General features: G+C 55.1%; 1 protein-coding gene across 1 annotated transcript; it reads left to right on the top strand.

Annotated features, from left to right (window-relative positions):
- The first annotated feature begins 14961 nt into the window (after positions 1 to 14961).
- Positions 14962 to 15279, top strand: LOC128897999 (beta-keratin-related protein-like). Its single transcript, XM_054168782.1, has one exon. It carries the CDS (start codon positions 14962 to 14964, stop codon positions 15277 to 15279), a length of 318 nt encoding a protein of 105 aa, XP_054024757.1.
- The last annotated feature ends 37 nt before the right edge of the window (positions 15280 to 15316 follow it).

Here is a 15316-nt window from a genome sequence, read left to right as displayed (position 1 = left end):
TTAGCTGGTTTTACCAGGGGTGCCCCTGCAGCACCCCCTCTCCCCTCTGATACCAACACCTAGGCTCCTAGAGCCAATGCAGTGCCCACTGGGAACACCTGCTTGGCCCTACTCCTAGCTGGACCTACGGGTGGGCATCTCAGCAAAGAGACTTGGATGGAGAAGCCTCCCAGATGTTCAAGTTGATGGCACTGGTGGTTCCCAAAATAGCACCAGCCTTGTCCTTCTCTGCACCTGGCCTGCAGCTGGGAAACTTGGGATTGAGCTGCCTGATGGGAAGGAAGAAATACCTATTTTCCTTAGCCACTTCTTATGCCTGCTGATCCATAGCCACACATCTACCTTACTGAGGGTCATTTTTAGAGTGCTGGCTCCTAAGAAAGGAAAAGGGAAAGAAGGTGTCAGTGACAGAGAGAAGGTGCTGAGGGAAGAGGATGGCTGCAGTCGTGAGTGCCCAGAGAGCAGGAGCAGGGCAGGTTAAAAATTGCTGGGAGAGGCTGCAGCTGAGAGGAGCAGAGACAAATGGCAAGTTGCAGAGGATGGTTTTCATCTATGACCTCCTGGTAATGAGCCCAGCATGTTGCCACTTCACCACGCTTGTCCATCTACATCTCAGCTGGAAAACCCCCTACCATGCCTGATGCTCCCTGGCACTGCCAGGGCTCAGCATCCTTCCCTTCCTCTGTCTTGGCACAGGCTTCAAAAATGCCTCTCTGTAAACCTCACGGACAGTGCACCTGCGAGGGCCTTGTTTTGCCCTTCTCCCCACTTTCCTCATCCGTAACCCTGGGGGGGGACTCTCTCGTCTAGGTGGTGGAGGAAATCCCGGACAGAGGAGCACCTTGCTGCTTTCTGTGCTCTAGCTGAGGGGTGCCTTGGGCACCTTGTTGCTTTGCTGTGCTCCAGCTGAGGGTTGTTTTGGGCTCCTTGTTGCTTTCTGTGCTCTAGCTGAGGGTTGTTTTGGGCTCTTGTTGCTTACTTTGCTCTAACTGAAGGCTGCCTTGGGCTCCTGTGGCTTTCTGTGCTCTAGCTGAGGGGTGCTTTGGGCTCCTTGTTGCTTTCTGCGCTCTATCTGAGGGCCTCCCTTGGGTACCTTGTTGATTTCTGTGCTCTAGCTGAGGGCTCCCTTGGGTACCTTGTTGCTTTCTGTGCTCTAACTGAGGGCTCCCTTGGGTACCTTGTTGCTTTCTGTGCTCTAACTGAGGGCTGCCTTGGGCACCTTGTTGCTTTGCTGTGCTCTAACTGAGGGCTGATTTGGGCACCTTGTTGCTTTCTGTGCTCTGAGTGCTACCTTGGGGACCTTGTTGCTTTCTGTGCCCCAGCTGAGGGCTGCATTGGTGTGATGAGAAGTTATTAATCTATGAATTGGAAAGAGGACTTATGAAAATATTCTTTTTCTTAATTATCAAAAATATTAATAACCAATGAATCAGTATTTTATATACATGTTCTAGTGCACGATCATGAAATACAGTCCCTAAGTGTTTGAGTAATGTAATTAGAACTCGATTGGAATATTTACGGAATCATTTTCTATTTTTATAACAAAGGCTGCAGTTCCAGTGCTTGGCCACTAGATGGGGCCTCGGGCAGCTACGAACTATATACAGAGACTATTTCTATGCCCTGTGACCCCCAAACCTCTGCAGCTTTCCTGAGCACTGATCCCTGCTCCATTTTGCTTGAGGGCTACTCCAGGCTGAGGAGACCTGGCACTGCCTCAGACAATTACACAACAGCAGAGCTGAGATCACACACCCACCCCTGCCTCAAGGCAGGATCCTTAGGACAGGAGGTTGGTCAGGGACTTCTCTGGTCAGATGTTAGATAACTCCAAGGATGGAGATATTACAATGCATGCTGGACAAATGCTTCCTAGATTTGAAAGCCCACACAGTAAAGAGGGTTCCAGTGTGTGGCATTACTTGTGCTGTGACCTGGCTGAAAAAGTGATTTGGCCAGCTTGCCAAAGATCCTCTTGCCCCTGCTAGGCAGGTGGATCCCATCCCTGTCTAACGGGTTGTGGCCAGCAAAGAATGTCCCATTGCTGCAAACCCCAAGCCCCCCACAACAGTGCTGGCCATGGAGCCAGAGGGTGATGCTTTATACAGCCATTCCTGGCTGCCCCATGTCTCCAACTGGTAAAGCAGAGGAAAAGATGGCTTAGGCCCCAACATTTTCCACTTGTGGCCCCACACTACTTTTTGATTCTGCCCAGGGTTTGGGTTGTGGTCTCATTCGTCCCCATGGGAAAGAGGAACAGAGAACTCAGCACCACCGTCACCCTTAGCCCCACAAAGGCAGCACAGTGCCCATCACTCCCTGTCAGGCTGACAGGTGGGCACCTTGGTGCCAGCTAGCAGAGTCACCCACTGCTGGCATATATTTTCTCTTGGCCATGCTCATTGTGTGCTGCTGGTACAGTTGCTCCTTGTGCACCTTGGCCAGGGTGGCCCATACTTATTATTGCTTCTACTCCGTCACTGCCTGTAAGGCTGGAGGGTGGAGACTCTGCCTGAGCCCTGCTTTTGTGGCTTACCAGGGTGCAAGGCAGCTCCTTCTCTGTGTTGTCTGTAACTACAGACGTGACTCTGGAGCAATTTGCCTGTCCCAGACTAGGCTCTTCCCATATTATTAACTGTTTCTCATTAACTAATTCTTGGAACCCCTTTAACTGTTTCCTGCAGCTCGGCCTCCTGACAGAAAAGATCATCAATCCAGGTACAACTTGTGCAGGTCCCTTCCTTCATTCTGAGAGAAGGCCTTCCTCCATGCCCTGACAGCTGCTCTATAGCTCTCCCAAGTGACAAATCCCTTCTTCCATGAATTGTAAGTTTCCTTCTTCCCTGAGACTTCCTTCAGGGATCGCTACGGTAGGGACCGACGCTCCATTCTCCTGAGGCTTTTTGGCCCTTCTCTGGCCTGCTTCCTCATTCTGGTGCTGTGATATCGGCTCAGGGAGCTCAGTGCACAGCTGGTGGGAAGATCAGGACAGAAGGCAGTGCTCTTTCTTCCGGAGCACTTGGCCAAGTGAGGCAGGAGGAGCACAAACCACCAGGAGTCTCCAGCTATGCCACACAAAGTCTTTAATGCGAAGGAGCAAATGCAGAGGCACAGAACAGAAAGCAAGGAAGACTTCTGCAGGCTCCAGGGAGGGCACAGAGAATGACCCATTTCCCAAGGACAGGCTCCACACTAAGAGCTTGCCTTTCCCCATTCTGCTCGACCTGCTGGCAAGCCCAGGCCCCCCCGAGCAGTCCCTAACTCCAGCAGCCTCTCCGCAGCAGCAACAGGCTCAGCAAAGCAGAGGAGAAGGAGCTCCAGGAGCTCAGAGCAAAGCAGAGCCACAGGAGGCACAGCCAGGCTGGCCATGCAGCCAGGGGCAGCAGTGGGCACAGGCCCCTGCTGCCAGGTGGCATGGGGACACCCAGCCCATCGGCAGGCTGTGGCCATGCCGAGGCTGTGCAGCCCTGCTCTTCCTTCCTCCCTCCTCCAAAGGGCATGAGGAGGCAGCTTCAGCAGTTGAGATTGCAGCGGGGGACAGGCAGGCACAGGCCTGAGCCGCCCAGACCAAAGGAGCTGCCGGAAGAGATGGGAACCCCCCCCGGTGCTGAGCGAGCTGCCCACAGCAGCTGACAGAGAGGAGCCCACGACTGTGTTCTGCGGGAAAGAGGTGAGGATGGGGCCTGGCAGGGTCACCACCACCGGCGAAGCCTCGATGGCCACCGTGGAGTCGGCGCAGCGGGCGAAGCAGGGCTCACTGCAGCTGCTTGCCAGCGGGGTTGGGCCACAGGTGCCACAGGAGCGTGGAGGACAGGGTCTGAAGCAAGACATCTCTCGGTGAGGGAGGCAAAGCTGAAACACAGAGAGGAGAGGAACCGTGGATCTCAACACCCCCTTGATGTCATTCACCTCCATTTCTAGCTCCACGTCCAGGAAGGGCCTGAGCTGATCGTGTCAGCACATGCAGCATGTGCCACATCTGGCCTGCAGGCTGCATCTGAAGCACGAGGAGCAAAGAGGTGCCCCAGTGCCTGCCGAGTCCAGCAGGACCTCCTCCTGCATTGCCCAAAGCAACAGCACAGCTGAAGATTGACACAGTGCTCCCAGCACACACGGGCTGGTGTCTCGGAAGTCACCATTTGCCCAGGGAACATTCACAGTTTCACAGACTGCATTGGGTTGCAAGGGACCCTCAAAAGTCAGCTTGCCCTGCAGTGAGCAGGGACACCGCCACAGCTCACCCAGGGCCGTGCCTCCTGCTTAGAGCACAAATTCTGGTGGGCAGAGCTCCCTGAGCTGAGCACATTGATCCCCTTCCAATCACAAGGATCCCCGTCTTCCCGGACTGTCCCAGACACCACCACCAAAAGGGATAGAAGTGACAGCCCTCCTACACTTCCAGAGTGGGGCTGAGCTAAGCCAGCCCAGACATCAGCCTCAGCAGCCACCTCGGCAGCAGTTCAGCCCACACAGACAGGGATGGAGCAGGCTCAGGCTTACCTCGTTCCTCGTGGAAAGGGAGGCAAGAGAGGAGGATGTGGAGCCTGGAGCAGCTCAGGCTTTTATGCTATGTCCCTGATGCCTGCAGGGCCACAAACATTCCTTGTGCGTGAAGCATCTGAACACCTCGGAGCTGCTGCTGGCGGAGGCCCCGCTGCTGATTGAGCCCTCGCCTCTTTCACCTCAAGTGTTGTTCTGCCTTCTCATACCACCAAACCTTGAAACTGCAGAGATATGGATTTGCTGGGTGGACTGTCCAGTGATTAAGGAATTGGTTGGATGATCTCTTCCAAAGTGTAATGGTCAGCATCTCGATGTCCCGATGGCGATGGGTGAGAAGTGGTGTCTCAAGGGTCTGTCCTGGGACCAGTGCTGTTCAGTACCTTCACCAATTCTACAGCAAGTCTGCAGATGGCACCAAGCTGAGTGGTGTGGTTGATAAGTCCAAAGGACAGGATGGCTGCCATCCAGAGGCACCTGGACAGGCTGGAGAGGTGGGCAGAGGAGAACTTCACATGGTTCAACAAGGCAAAGTGCAAGGTCCTGCACCTAGGTTGGGGCAACTTTCAGTTGCCTGGATGGATATTCCAGGCTGGGGGATGATGAGATGGAGAGCAGCCCGGCAGAGAAGCACTTGGGGTGGTGATGGGGGAGAAGCTGGAGAGGAGCCAGCAATGGGCACTGGCAGCCCAGAAGGCCAAAGGCAGCCCGGGCTGCAGCCCGGGCGTGGCCAGAGATGGAGAGAGAGGATCCTGCCCCCTCTGCTCTGCTCTGCTCTGCTCTGCTCTGCTCTGCTCTGCTCTGTGAGACTTCACCTGTAGGCCTGTGTCCCGCTCTGGGGCCCTCAACGCCACCCAGTTCAAGTTTTTCACATGTCACCAGGAGACACTTCCAAAGCCCAGGCAGTAGAAGTGGGTGCCAGAAGCAGATAAATACCTGTCCTTTGTCCAGACTTGCCCCAGCAAGGGGTCTGTGTCTTACAGTGCCTGGCAGGGCATGTGGCTTGGGGGAAGGGTGTGTATGAGCCACAGCCCTGGGCTGGGGGAGGTGTCTCCCCCTGTCTCCCTCTATCCAAGCTGCTCTGCTTTCCCCCATCTCAGCTTCGCAGGTGGGGGAGGGGCTTTGGATTGTACTGCCACAGGACCTCAGAGCTGCATTTCAATACCTGAAGGGGACCTGCAGGAAGGCTGGGGAGTGACTGTTCAGAAGGGCCTGTGGGAATAGGACTAGGGGCAATGGTTTGAAAGGAGCAGGGCAGAGTTTGGTTGGACATGAAGAGGGAATTCTGCACAGTGAGGGTAGGGAGACACTGGCACAGGCTGTCCAAGGATATGCTTGAGGCCCCATCCCTGGATACATTCAGGCTCAGCCTGGATGCATCCCTGGGCAGCCTGCTCCAGTTGGAGGAGTCCCTGCTGAGTGCAGGGGGTTGGACACCATGACCTTTGAGGGTCCCTTCCCACCTGATGCAGTCTGTGAATCTGAGAGTCATCTGTGCCCTGCCTTCATCAGGACAGTTAATGGTATGTGAGCAGAGATTCTCAGGGGGGCTGCATCACGTTGGTTGCCTTTGTCACATACTCAGGTAATGAGCAGACTCCTGTGTCATGAACATTCACATCTGGGCTGCTCTGACCGCGACAAGAGGCAGAGCCACGGAGCAGAGCATGACCAAATGAAACGTGTCCCACACGTGCACGAGCCTTACCAGCCACAGCAGAGGCATCTTGAGTGGAGGAGTACGTGAGGTCCTCAGACCCTTCAAATGTCCACACACAACGGGACTGGACTGATCACTAACATCTGCTAAGCTGCACCAAGGCCAGTGCCAGGTGTGTCAGCAGGCAAAAAAGGAGAGGGGCACAGTGCAGCACTGGCAGGGCTGCCCAAGGGGCAGTGACCTCTCTAGCACTGGCAGCACTCATAACCAGACATGGCAAGGCCCAGGGCTCCCTGAGGTACATAGGAACTTTGGTCTGCTCAGAGCTGGAGGTTGTCCTAAAGGATTTCCAGAATCCCTTCTAATCTTCATTCTTCAGGAGGGCACTGAGGCACCCACGGGAGGGCAGAGCCATGGCAGGACAGCAGCAGCATAAGGCGGCGGAGCAGCCCCAGGTGCTTGAGGAAGGGGGCTGACACGTGTGGAAGTGCCCTGGACGGAAGCAGCATTTTGGCAGGAGTGAGGCTGTGAGCTCTGGCATCCCTGGCACGCTTGAGGCCAGGCCACCATGGCCACTGAAGTGCACAGCAGCTGTGACACTCAGCGTTTGCCTGCAGCTTGGGGTTTTTCCCAACTCTTCCACATCACGATGACTCCCAGGTGCTCTGGGAGATGGATTCGATGTCCCTTTGAAATGGGAACTTCCATAATGAAGCTCATCCTTGACCCAGCCCAAAAGAGCCAGGAGCTTTTGGCTGCATGCCCTCTGCCTCTGGCCTCTGGGCTGACCTTGCTGATCCAAACGGGGTAGTTTGGGGGTGGGTCTCTGCCAGGGAAGGACACAGGCAGCTCTTTGATCACCTTCCCACAGGCCGACTTACTCTTTTCCATCATCTTCTCCCTTCCCTACCTGAGCATGTTTGCCTGGCCTTCAGGGTTTCCCCAACTCTTCCACGCCACAATGACTCTCACATGCTCTGGGAGACTGATCTGATGTCCCTCTGTAATTGGAAGTGCATGGACTGGGCCATCCCATCCCTGCCCCAGGAAAAGTGGGCCATCAGCTTTTGGCTGTGCCTCTTCCTTGAACCAGGACATCAGATCATCTGGGTTCAAGTTTCTGAGCAAATCAGGTCAACCTGGGTGTGGGTCTCTTTCAGGAAGGGCAGGGGCATCTCTGATCACAAAACCCAGTCCATGGTAGAGCCTGGTGAACATAGGCAAGGTCTTTGTGGCCACCTCTGCTACCTGCAAAGGCCTTCCCTCCAGCCTACAACAGACTCCTTGTGCTGAGCACACGCACAGAGGGCTGCGTTGCTCTGCAACAGGAGGTGGTGCAGTCTTGATCTCTTGGCTGATGAGGACTGGGTCAGAGATCATCCGGGCAAACTGAACACTCACATGTCCATGGACCCTTGAAGTGCTTGGGAGCCAGGGGAGCATCTCCTGAGCAGCGCCTGCCAGGCAGGGTCCTGGCACAAGTAGTTGTGGCCGAGTGGTGAAGGCGATGGACTAGAAATCCACTGGGGCTTCCTTGGGAAGGTTTGAGTCTCTGCCAACTACAGGGGGCAGCTCTCTTTTGGCCACCCTGCTGCAGCTCTGGCACTCGGCTCCAAAGTCCCTCCAGCTGCACAGGGCACCCAGGGTGCCAGCAAAACCTCCTGGCCTGCCCTGCTCACTCTTACCTCCCCTGGGAAATCCTTCTTCCAGTTTATCTGCTTGGTGAGTTGGGCAAAGAGAAAGAGCCAGGAAGAAGTCCACTTTTGTTGGTCGTTCAGCGGAACTTAACAGCTTGACCTCAACACACATCCCAGGCAGCACATCCCCAACTGTCTTCCCTGCACCCAAAACTATAGCTGCTGTGGTCTCCCAAAGGCAGAGTGCCGTGGAGTAACAGGTAAGTGGGGGGAAGACAAGGAGTCAGAGCTAACTGCGAGCTACAGAAGTAGTCTGTCTGTCTGTCTGTCCATTGATGGCCTTTTTTGCTAATGATGAAGAGAAGATCTGAGATCTCACCTGGGGGGTTTGTGGTCTGCTCTTTGAGCCCTCCCTAGCTCCTGTGCACATGAACAGCTTTCCCCAGGGGGCTTTCCCAAATGGAAGATGATGATTTTTTGGTGTTCTCTTCATACCAGTGCTAAAGAGGCCTTGGGGGTGACTATGGCATAAGGCCATCATCCTCTGCCATCACAGATCCTGATCAGTTATCTCTCACAGCCCCTGAGAGAAAGAAGGGCTGCTGGTAGCCCTCCTGGTTGGTGAAGCATCTTAATGAATGGGGCACATGCAAAGTGTGTTCCCCAGAGAAAGAGCACAAAGGAGAGAAGAAAGAAGTCTATTGCTGGTGCATGTTATGCTCCCTACAGGAGTACCACTAAGCTGTGGCAGAAGCAGCACAAGCAAAGAAGATCAAAGAAGAGGTTGACAGCATGGATGAAGAAGGAAAAGGCCAGTGAAAGGAGGACCTGAAGCTGGTATGGGGATCTCTGGATCTGCAGTCAAATTCTCTGTCCTCAGCAGTAGCTCCTGCAACAGGAAGGCTGCAGCCACACTCTTCAAGGCACATCTGCACCCACATCCCAGCCTTCCGGAAGACCAGGGGAAACGTGGGCACCCTGCATGGTGGTAGGGGCAGCCCTCTGCAGGCAGGGAGCAGCAGGGCTGCAGCAGGAGGAAGGACAAAGATGGGCCATGAGCTGTGGGGAAGCATGGGCAGGGCAAGGCTCACGGGGCCACGGCGAAAGGCAAGGGCACCAACTGCTGTGCTGCCTGATGAGAGCAACCCAGGCTGCCTTGGCCAGGAGCTGTCACCTCAGGGTCACAGAGATTTGAACACCTACCTTGAACTAGCTCTCCCTGGCTGAGAACTCCATAAAAAAACCCTCCAGCTGCATGGGACACTGCTTTACAGCAATGAGGAACTTGCTCTTCAGTGAGTGGAGGCTTCCTTGACTAATGTGCTTCTGGGTCAACAGGTAGGGTTGGCTGCTGCTGACAGCAGGTGCACTCCAGAAATGGCTGTCAGCCGGTCACAGAGCAGCACCACAAGATCTTGGCTGTGATGTTTAACAAGAGACAATACTGCCCCCACGTCTGTAGGGGAAGGCACACCCTGGTCAGAGGGACTGGCACGTACATGGGAAGGGGCAGCTGGCACTGCCATCACTCACAACAGCGGCAGGGAGAGGGGAGTGACTGGGAGGGAAGCGTTGGCCCTGGCTGCCTGCTCTGCCTGTCCCGGCCAAGGGACCTGTCTGCAGAAGTGGAGGGCAGGGCCCCTGTCACTGCTTAGTCAGGGTAAAAGGTCTCCCTCTGCTGTTGACTACAGCTGCCCGCAGTGGTCGGCCATATGGAAGTGGCTGAATTTCTGCTGAGGGATTTGCTGTGGGGAACACGGATGTGATCCACTCGGTGCCAGCTGTGATGGGGAGTCATCAACTCCATTATCAGCCACCAACAGCAGTAGCTGCACAAGGCAGGTGTTACCCAGGAACAGATAATGAGTGGATAATAACATGGCAGGGAAATTCACAGCTAGCCCAGGACACAGGGTAAAGAACTACAAGAGTAAATCTACACTGCTGTGCCCGGAGCAAGTGGAATTCAGTTCCACGTGCAGTGCTTGTGCCCTTCCAAAGCTCAGGCACCATGCGCCGGACCGACGGCTCGGAGCCGCACACAGCTCCGGAACGGCAGCCAGCCCGGTGGCAGCCAGGTTTCTGTGGCTAGAAATGACGGGACAGGGTGACACCCTGGAAGAGCTGCCCAAGACATGGAGACCTCTGAGACAGTGACAGTATTCAGAACTGGATGTGACAAGATCTAGAGGCTACTCGGTCAAGAAAACCCTCCGAGGTCCCTTCCAACCTTGATTGTTCTCAGGTGCATTGAGTCTGCTGGGCAGCCACAGAAAGCAGATGCTATGGAACATGGCAGCAGTGTAGGACCGCACAGAAGCCCCAGCTGATCCAGGAATAGTGAAACTGCTGTCAGAGGGAAAGGCAGGCAATGTCTTGGGTAGAAAGCGGCAGCACAAGTTTGCATAGAGTCCCCAGTGGTGTCAGAAATGGTACTAAACTGTGTGGAAATGGCCTTTGATAAAGTGCATTTGGGTCTCAGGAGGTTATGAGCTTTGATATCCCTGGCACACATGAGGCTGGGTCATTGTGTCCATTGAATTCCACTCATATTTCCCTGCAGCTCAGGGGTTTCCCTGACTCTTCCATGGCATGATGACTCCCAGGTGCTCTGAGAGATTGATCCAATCTCCCTTTGAAATGCATGGAATGGGTGCCTCCAACCCTGACCCCACAAAAACAGCCAGGAGCTTTTGGCTGCCTGCCCTGTGCCGCTCCTCCAAACAAGGCCATGCAGGCCTCTGGCTCCTGGGCTGGACTTGCTGATCCAAACAGGGCAGTCTGGGGGTGGGTCTCTGCCAGGGAAGGACACAGGCAGCTCTTTGATCTCAAATCCAAATCCTTCACGTCCATCTCCAGACTTCACTCCCTCCATAGCACTGGGATCTGCTCACCAGCGCTGCCAACATCCCTCCCTCCATAGCACTGGGATCTGCTCACCAGCACTGCCAACATCCCTCCCTCCATAGCACTGGGATCTGCTCACCAGCGCTGCCAACATCCCTCCCTCCATAGCAGTGGGATCTGCTCACCAGCACTGCCAACATCCCTCCCTCCATAGCACTGGGATCTCCTCACCAGCACTGCCAACATCCCACTCACCTTCTGGTGACCCACTTGTGGGCCTAGGAGGCTCAGCTGGTAGAGTGGGGCCCAGACCTCAAGCCACTGTTCAGGTGAATACATGGTTGGAGTGGGACATCTTGAAAGGTCCTTTGATGAAGGGGCAGGGGAAGGGTCATCCCCCTGCCCTTGGCACCGCAGAGGAGACTTCTGGATCGGTGTGCCCCATTTTGTGTCCCAGGGACAAGAGAGCTGGTGATGATTTCTCATGCAGAGAAAGTGGCAGAGGAGCAGGCAGAAGGGAAGGCTGGAGCACAGGGCATAGGGAAGGAAGTCAAGGTTTGTGGAGCCTGGTATATAGACGTGTGAGGTGGGGAGGACTGCAGGGCACTGCTGTCTCCCACCAGCTGCAGGAGGTTATGGAAGGAATGGAGTCAGACTCTCCTGAGAGGAGCACTGCAAAAGGAGCAAGAGGAGGCACGCAGAGTTGCAGCAAGCCAGCACCAGCTCTCACTTTGGGAAAAGAAGGGACTCCTTGTGCTGAGCACATGCACAGAGGCATGCACTGTTCTGCATCAGGAGGTGGTGCAGTCTTGACCTTCTGCCTGAACTTACTCACTGTGCCTTGTGTGCCTCCAATGACCCATGGGGAGAAAGGTCTCTCAGTGTCCGCCTGAGTGCCGGGGTGCGACGCACTTGAGAGCTGAGTTGAGAGACCCTTCCTGGCTCAGTTTCACTGTGGCTGCTGTCCACAAAGAGGACAATGTGACCAAGGCAATCCTTGTGACCCAAACCCACTTAAAACTGTGGTGCACACTCACCTGAGACCCCAGAGGGAACTGGCATTCTGGAGCAGGACATTTGTTGGATTCTGGTCCTGACAGGAAGGCCTGGAACATCTGCTTGGGAAAAGGGTACAGCAAAGGGCAAGGAGTCCAGGGAAGTGGTGGAGTGCCGTGAGGACAACTTCCTGCAAGGAAGAGGGACAACTCAAGCAGAGGAGAGGCACTGCTGGACCTCTTCTTGACTAGTGCAGAAAAATTTAGCAGAGAGGTTAAGAGTGAGGGCAGCCTTGCAGCAGCAGTCATGGCCTTGGGAAATTTTGAACCTTGATGGATATAGGATGGGTAAAAGAAGGGCTGGGCCCAAAATGTCTGAAAGGCAAAACTTTGTGTGGGATCTCCTTGAAACTGACACCAGGGATAAAGGAAGACAAAGCCATGGCAGGACAGCAGCAGCATAAGGCGGCGGAGCAGCCCCAGGTGCTTGAGGAAGGGGGCTGACACGTGTGGAAATGCCCTGGACGGAAGCAGCATTTTGGCAGGAGTGAGGCTGTGAGCTCTGGCATCCCTGGCACGCTTGAGGCCAGGCCACCATGGCCACTGAAGTGCACAGCAGCTGTGACACTCAGCGTTTGCCTGCAGCTTGGGGTTTTTCCCAACTCTTCCACATCACGATGACTCCCAGGTGCTCTGGGAGATGGATTCGATGTCCCTTTGAAATGGGAACTTCCATAATGAAGCTCATCCTTGACCCAGCCCAAAAGAGCCAGGAGCTTTTGGCTGCATGCCCTCTGCCTCTGGCCTCTGGGCTGACCTTGCTGATCCAAATGGGGTAGTTTGGGGATGGGTCTCTGCCAGGGAAGGACACAGGCAGCTCTTTGATCATCCTCCCACTCACTGCTTTGCCCTTTTCTCTGTGGTTCTCCACTTCCCAAGCTGAGCCCACACATCTGGTTGGAAGAAGTGAAAGAGCCTGAAGAGGTCATCAAGGAACTTAGCAATGGCGAGCCCATGGAGAGGGCACTTGAAGGACGCCTGCCTGAGCCTCTGTTCTGCTCTTTGTTGTTCTGAAGCTGCCCTTATCCGCTGGACTTGTGGGCTTGTAGAAGAGCCTGGGGAGTGCAGGGCCCTCGTGCACCTCACTCCTGCCCAGAGGGGGCTTCCCTCCAGCCCACAATGGCCCTTCCTTGCCGTCGAGCTTTGGCACAAGTCTCTTATCTCCCGTATGCTTACAGTGACCACAGGGGGAGATGAGTCTCACTGTTAGCCTGCATCCCTGGACTCAAAGCAGCTGAGAAGTGGCTTGAGGTGTCTGTCCTTGATGCCTACACACAGGGAAATAGTAAAAGTGGGAGAAAATCACCAAGCTCAGAATGCGAGAAAGAAATGGTCGTTCTTGGTGGGGCAGTGTATGGGCCTTAGGAAATCTTTCTTTTCTACCCAGTTAAGAAGCAAGCCCTGACTAAAGGAGCTTCCAAAATCCCTTTGCTGCTCACAGGCCTTCCCCCAGGAGAGAGATGTTCCAGTGCCCTACAAGAACCATCATGGCAACGGGGTCAGCATTTCTGCACTAGCTGAATGAAGGCAGGAGCCCTGTCCTTGGAGTGATCCACTACAGCTGCTGAACCTCCAAGCAGAGTTTGGGTTACAAAAGAATTCAACATCTCCACACAGATCTGGCTCTCAGGATGTTGGATGTTGTGGTGGACCTTTGAAAACTCAATAAAACTATTCACAGAATCCCCAAATGGTAAGGGTTAGAAGGAACCTCTGGAGATCATTGAGTCCAACCCCCCTGCCAGAGCAGGTTCACCCAGGGCAGGCCCCACAGGAACACATCCAGGTGGGTTTTGAAAGTCCCCAGAGAAGGAGATCCCACAACCCTCTGGGCAGCCTGCTCCAGGGCTCCAGCACCCTCAGCCCAAAGATATTTCTCCTCATGTTGAGATGGAACCTCTTGGGTTCTAGATTGCATCCCTTGTCCTATCACTGGGCATTGCTGAAAAGAGCCTGGCACCATGTTACTGAAGGGCCCCATACTGCCTTCGGCTGCCAGTAATGCAGAACGGCCTGGATGGTGTCAGTCAAAGTTGAAGTCAGTGCTTGATGTCCACGTAGAGCCCAACAATGAGCGGAGTCCCTCAGGGGTCTGCATAAGGGTCAGCATGATTTAGCATCTTTGGACATGGGATTGAGGGCACAACCAGCACCTTTGTGCACGACAGCACCAGAGTGGTGTGGCTGATACTCCAGAGGGAAGGGATGCCAAGAGAGGCACCTCGACAGGCTAGAGAGGTGGCCGTCAGAAAATGTCATGAAGTGAAGTGGGTCCAAGGTCCTGCATCTGGGTCAGGGCAATCCCAAAGACAAATTCAGGCTGAGCCACAAGTGGATTGAGGCTAGTTCAGAACAGAAAGACTTGGAAGCCAAAGCTCCAGGTGGTATGAAGTAGCAAAACATTGCAGATGAAAGAGGCGAGGGCTCAATCAGCAGCGGGGCCTCCGCCAGCAGCAGCTCCGAGGTGTTCAGATGCTTCACGCACAAGGAATGTTTGTGGCCCTGCAGGCATCAGGGACACAGCATAAAAGCCTGAGCTGCTCCAGGCTCCACATCCTCCTCTCTTGCCTCCCTTTCCACAAGGAACGAGGTAAGCCTGAGCCTGCTCCATCCCTGTCTGTGTGGGCTGAACTGCTGCCAATGTGGCTGCTGAGGCTGATGTCTGGGCTGGCTTAGCTCGGCACTGCTCTGGAAGTGTAGAAGGGCTGTCGCCTCTCTCCCTTTTGGTGGTGGTGTCTGGGACGGTCTGGGAAGAAGGGGGTGCTTTTGATTGAAAGGGGATCAATGTGCTCAGCTCAGGGAGCTCTGCCCACCAGAATTTGTGCTTTAAGCAGGAGGCACGGCCCTGGGTGAGCTGTGGCGGTGTCCCTGCTCACTGCAGGGCAAGCTGACTTTTGAGGGTCCCTTGCAACCCAATGCAGTCTGTGAAACTGTGAATGTTCCCTGGGCAAATGGTGACTTCCGAGACGCCAGCCCGTGTGTGCTGGGAGCACTGTGTCAATCTTCAGCTGTGCTGTTGCTCTGGGCAATGCAGGAGGAGGTCCTGCTGGACTCGGCAGGCACTGGGGCACCTCTTTGCTCCTCGTGCTTCAGATGCAGCCTGCAGGCCAGATGTGGCACGTGCTGCATGTGCTGACACGATCAGCTCAGGCCCTTCCTGGACGTGGAGCTAGAAATGGAGGTGAATGACATCAAGGGGGTGTTGAGATCCACGGTTCCTCTCCTCTCTGTGTTTCAGCTTTGCCTCCCTCACCGAGAGATGTCTTGCTTCAGACCCTGTCCTCCACGCTCCTGTGGCACCTGTGGCCCAACCCCGCTGGCAAGCAGCTGCAGTGAGCCCTGCTTCGCCCGCTGCGCCGACTCCACGGTGGCCATCGAGGCTTCGCCGGTGGTGGTGACCCTGCCGGGCCCCATCCTCACCTCTTTCCCACAGAACACAGTCGTGGGCTCCTCTCTGTCAGCTGCTGTGGGCAGCTCGCTCAGCACCGGGGGGGTTCCCATCTCTTCCGGCAGCTCCTTTGGTCTGGGCGGCTCAGGCCTGTGCCTGCCTGTCCCCCGCTGCAATCTCAACTGCTGAAGCTGCCTCCTCATGCCCTTTGGAGGAGGGAGGAAGG

The sequence above is a fragment of the Dryobates pubescens genome, chromosome 17, assembly GCF_014839835.1.
Source record: "Dryobates pubescens isolate bDryPub1 chromosome 17, bDryPub1.pri, whole genome shotgun sequence".
Classification (NCBI taxonomy): domain Eukaryota; kingdom Metazoa; phylum Chordata; class Aves; order Piciformes; family Picidae; genus Dryobates; species Dryobates pubescens.
The sequence above is the reverse complement of the archived record's forward strand: the minus strand, read 5'-3'. Positions and strand labels throughout refer to the sequence as shown.